At 32.5% G+C, this 5,000-nt stretch overlaps 1 protein-coding gene across 1 annotated transcript in view; it reads left to right on the top strand.

Annotated features, from left to right (window-relative positions):
- Nucleotides 1-3,178: 3,178 nt before the first annotated feature.
- LOC115410402 (interferon a3-like) overlaps nt 3,179-5,000 on the top strand; it is a 2,312-nt gene continuing 490 nt past the window's right edge. Inside the window, exons 1-3 of the mRNA XM_030122039.1 lie at nt 3,179-3,310; nt 3,391-3,483; nt 3,583-3,741. Coding sequence (XP_029977899.1) covers nt 3,179-3,310; nt 3,391-3,483; nt 3,583-3,741 — 384 coding nt within the window. The remainder of the gene's footprint in view (nt 3,311-3,390; nt 3,484-3,582; nt 3,742-5,000) is intronic.

Here is a 5,000-nt window from a genome sequence, read left to right as displayed (position 1 = left end):
TGCCAAGCAATGGTAAATATTTGTCTTGCTGTTTAGTTCTATGTGTATCTGTCAGACATGTTTTTGACACTAATATTCTTGTGTTTTTAGATTCACAGTGCTGACACCTGGGAACTGATCAGGAAGGAAGCCCACACTCATCTACACAGAGCAGACATACTGGTTACATCTGTTCTCACTGTAAATGTTTCACCACTCATAGACCAAGGTGTAGAACAAGCTCTGTATTGCCTCCAAAATCGCGCTAACCTCAGCTCACAGAGTACCACGCTGAATATCACAAGCATACATGAATTTTTTTGTTTCTCTTTCACTTTCGTTCACTTGTTATTTGACAAACACTTCTGTGGGCTTTTCTGCCACCTTTTGTATAGGTCTGTAATGACATTATGAACTTAAACCATTGTTTTAACAATTGTAAATGGAACAAATAAATTATTAATAACAGTGTGAACAGTTGTATGTTTTGTTTTTCCCAATTATCTTATTCAAGTACCACACAATCTGAGAGAATCTGACTCTAATTATTTATGTATTTATGTATTTATTTATTTATTTATTTATGTTATCTATTAATTAACTTATTCCTTTTACTGACTTTCTTTTTTATGTATTTATATATTTATGTATTGGTTGTGAAGTTGAGAAAGAGAAATGTACAAGTATTTTTCATCAAGAAGCAAACATATTTATTGTTTCATTCTTGTAACAGCAAGACGATTATTTTAACAATTGGAGTTTTATTTATTTACTATTTATTTATTGGAGTTTTAAATATGTGGCGTATATACTGATCTTCTTAACATTATAAGCTCACTGTGACTGAAAACTTAAACTGCTTCTCATTTGATCACTGATACTGTGTCACTTTTAAGTCACACTGAAGGTATCCCTTTTGATTTGTGATGATGTACTCAGAGTAAAACAACACAAAGTGTTTCATTATGCACAGTATTATCAGTGGTTTTGCTGGTACTTGTCCCAGAGGCCCATTATAATAGAGTATAAGGCCATTGCGTAATTAAGGCTGTAACTCCAGTAAATGACGTAAGAAGGTCCTTTTAATTTAATTTAATTTAATTTAATTTTATTTTATTTTATTTTATTTTATTTTATTTTATTTTATTTTATATTATTTTATTTTATTTTATTTTTTATTTATTTTAGATGTGGTCCATGCAGCATCACTGAAGTACACGTGAAGTTGTTAAATATCAAACTGGATTATACAAATGACAATATGACTGTTCTAGGCCATATATAGGGTTTTCACTGTCAGATAATAAATAAAATCAAACATATTACAGTCATTTCAGGGACATCGGACAATTTCGGCCACTAATCAAACTCATAAACTTATAAATAAAGCTGTCAACAGACCATAAAGTAGCTCTGTTTAGGTCGAAAAATAGTTTCCACATTAATCCGTTTATTTTATTCACTTATTCACTTTTATATGATCAAATTAACAAGATGCCCCTCATTTCGCTGTTCTCACACTTTGATGGCCACAACCTGTGAAATGTCACTTTTCAATTCACAGGAACAAGTGTCAGTGCGCACGTCGTTGAGGCCGCATTCACAGCCACTTTCATTTTCTCTACAGGATGGGAATTTTACTGCTGAGCTTGTCACCTTTGGACATGACGCTGTCTGTACTCTAATGAACGCTTTGTTTTATCAAAGGCCTATAGGCTGTTTGTCCCAATGAATTAACACAGTAACAGATAATGGATCATATATTAGGCTACTTATTTCCTCATAATAATAATAATAATAATAATAATAATAATAATAATAATAATAATAATAATAATAATAATAGCTTTCAATCACGCCAAAAAATCTCACTTTATTCTATTGCAGTTCTTAAAAAAAAAAAAAAAAAAAAAAAAAAAAAAAAAAAAGTAATATTTATTATTATTACACTCTGTCCAAAAAAGGTCACCCAGAGCCTTCCATTGCAAAATTACCACAGAAATTAAACATTTTCATTAACTAAGATTGATGCAGAAACTTGCACTGCAGTTAGTCTAATGTGTTTTGTGTTTGAAGTCTGCTTTGTTATGTGGAAGACAACTTTGTTTTCTTGTTGTTTTATATGTGTGTAGAGTATGTTGTAATTATGTATTTCTATGTGTTTGTTTCATTTAAAGGTTTGTGACCAGTGGGAAAAATAAATTTAAAAAAAAAAAAAAGAAAAGGGTAAACATGAGTCATAACATTGTGTGTTGCCTGTCCAGCCTTTTCGGAGGGCGGAAATTTTGGAAAGTCCGAACAAACAAAGACGTTCATTTTGTCTTCTGTTTATGTAAATATACTATTTTCTTTTGTTCAGACAAGCTTTTGTTAAGCAGGTAACATCTAAAAACTATACCTTGTCTGAACAAAAGAAAATAGTTTACTTAAACAATGATCTGTTTGCTAAAGAGTTTAAGGATTTTAGGCTCAAATTGTGACAGAGTGATTCATAAAGTATAAAACATAATTTTCATATATATTTGGACCACATACTCCAGATTTGAACCCAACTGAAAATATTTGGAATGCTATAGATGTGACTTCACAAAGTGCTCTGCTGACTCTTTCATCATTGATACGAGATCTTGACGAAAATAAACGCAAACATGGATGAAAATACTCCTAAATGTTGTGGCATTAAATGAGAATAAACGATGCCAGAATTAATAGAATTATCAATTTCGTTATTATTATTATTATTATTATTATTATTATTATTATTATTATTATTATTATTATTATGTTTTTAAGTAAGCAGTATATATTAGAATACAGTTAGAAATATATCACAGGCTATGATGCAATATTTCCTTTGGGATCATAAATGATGTTGCGTAATTCAGCCCTTTCTCAGGTTATGTGCGTATAAATGTCTCATTACTTTCATCAGTGTGTTTACGTACAAATCATTTTACTATAATGTTTCAAAAGAAACAAACTCGAAATTATGTGAGGTTAATTGACATTTGAGCACTGGGAAATCTCTGCACTTAATCCACAGGTGAATAGGAAAGCGAAAAAGGTGCATGATCCTCCTATAAATATGCCGCAGTGTCTCTGCACAGACACAACAAGCACTCCAGGAGTAGAGAAATCAGGATTACAGCTCTACAAAGGCGATTTCTTACAACTGAAAAACAACAATAACAAAAGAAAAATGCCTAACAAGATCTTCTTCGTTTGCCTCTTTGTGAGTCTGTTCTGCGCAGGCGCATCACTGAGCTGCAGGTGGATGGAGCAGAACTTCAGACAGTACAACGAAAACTCTCTGACTCTGTTAGAAAACATGGTAAGTCCATTTCTTATAACTATTTATTGAATTTACTCTTTTCTTTTGTCATTTCGACTTATTATATTTGTATAATACAGGTTACTAACTCCACTAACTCCACTGTGGATGCTGCGGAGGAGGATGCTGTGGCCTTCCCTGATGAGCTCTACAAACACGCATCCAAAGCATCAGTAAGTTATTGGCACATGACGCCAAGTTTTGTAACGTCAGAGAATAAATGTAATGTGGTGTATTTTCATCTCCATGTCTGACTGTTCCTTTACTCTCAGGCTGAGGATCGACTTGCCTTCACTGTGCAGATTCTGGAGGAGGTTGCAGCCCTGTTTGAGGAGGACCGAAGCCCCTCAAACGAGACCGTATGGGAGGAGACCACAGTGGAGAACTTTATTAACCTGACAACCCAACAGGCCGACGGACTGCGCTCATGTGTAAGTTTAACAGCCTTCATTTATTTCTGTTTCACCTGGATTTAAAGCATGGGATGATAAGAAGAAGCCTACATTACAGTATCCAGACTGTGTATGATGTAATAAGATCAGTCAATATTTGTCCAGTTCAGCTATAAGAAACAGCATCTGTGCATTATTTATTTATTTATTTATTTTATTTAATTTGATAGGGACAATGCAAATTACGTAGTATAACTTCTACCTGTTAAAAACAAGCTGTAGTAACTGATGATGCATATAAAGAGATTAGTTTCCATTGATTTTTGATTGATTTGATTGGTTTTCCCCTGTAAGTCGCTTTGGAAAAAGCGTCTGCCAAATGCATAAATGTAAATGTAAAATGTAAATGTAATTTCCATCTCCAGTACCTTAAAGGTCTGGAACTATCTTTGTGATGACTTAAAAATGATTACTTCCTGCCTTTAACCCATAAAGACCCAAACAGCCACTGGCAACTAAAAACATCTTCTGATCTAAACTGTTTAATACCTGTTGATCCACTAATCCTATCAATACATATCAGTAATTGGTGTAAAATACAGTTTGTCATCTTTTCATAGTCATCATATATGACCCATTTGTATGTTCAGAGGCTCCATAGTGAACGTGGAAACACCTCATGGAGTTTGATAAATGAAAGTGGATAGAAATGCTTGGTTTATGTTCAGTTAATGACATGTTTTACTGAAAAAAATCACTTTTTCTACAGTTTTCTCTGTCTTTGATATGATAACCTTCAACGTTAATCTGAGCTTTTATGAACATCTACATGATCAGTAAATTAAACACAAGAAAATACCTGATTTGTACAGATAAAATGCAAAATACAGAAGATAATATTAGAATAAATGGCGATAAATCACTGAAGAAAGGTTAGATATAGAGAAATTTTCATTTAGGAACTGACTCAAAAGTTTCTCAGATGATTTATCACCATTCATTACACTACATTCCTGTGAATTTTGCATTTTTCTGTTTACAGCAAGTCTTTTCCTGTATTTAATTTATTGATCATGGTACATTTCAAAGTAAATTTATCTAAAATAATGATTGAAATAAATTTCATTCATTCAATTTCTGAATGAATCGCAGAACAGATAAAACTTAGGGAACATTTTCAGCTAATTATATCATTAACTCAACAAAAAATAATCTACAGTAACTGTCATTTATCAAACTATTTGCTCATATTCAGTGTTGCAGAAGTTGACAGTGTTTCCACCTTCTCTACTGAGCTT

The sequence above is a fragment of the Sphaeramia orbicularis genome, chromosome 19 (assembly GCF_902148855.1).
Source record: "Sphaeramia orbicularis chromosome 19, fSphaOr1.1, whole genome shotgun sequence".
In the NCBI taxonomy this organism is placed as follows: Eukaryota; Metazoa; Chordata; class Actinopteri; order Kurtiformes; family Apogonidae; genus Sphaeramia; species Sphaeramia orbicularis.
The sequence above is the reverse complement of the archived record's forward strand: the minus strand, read 5'-3'. Positions and strand labels throughout refer to the sequence as shown.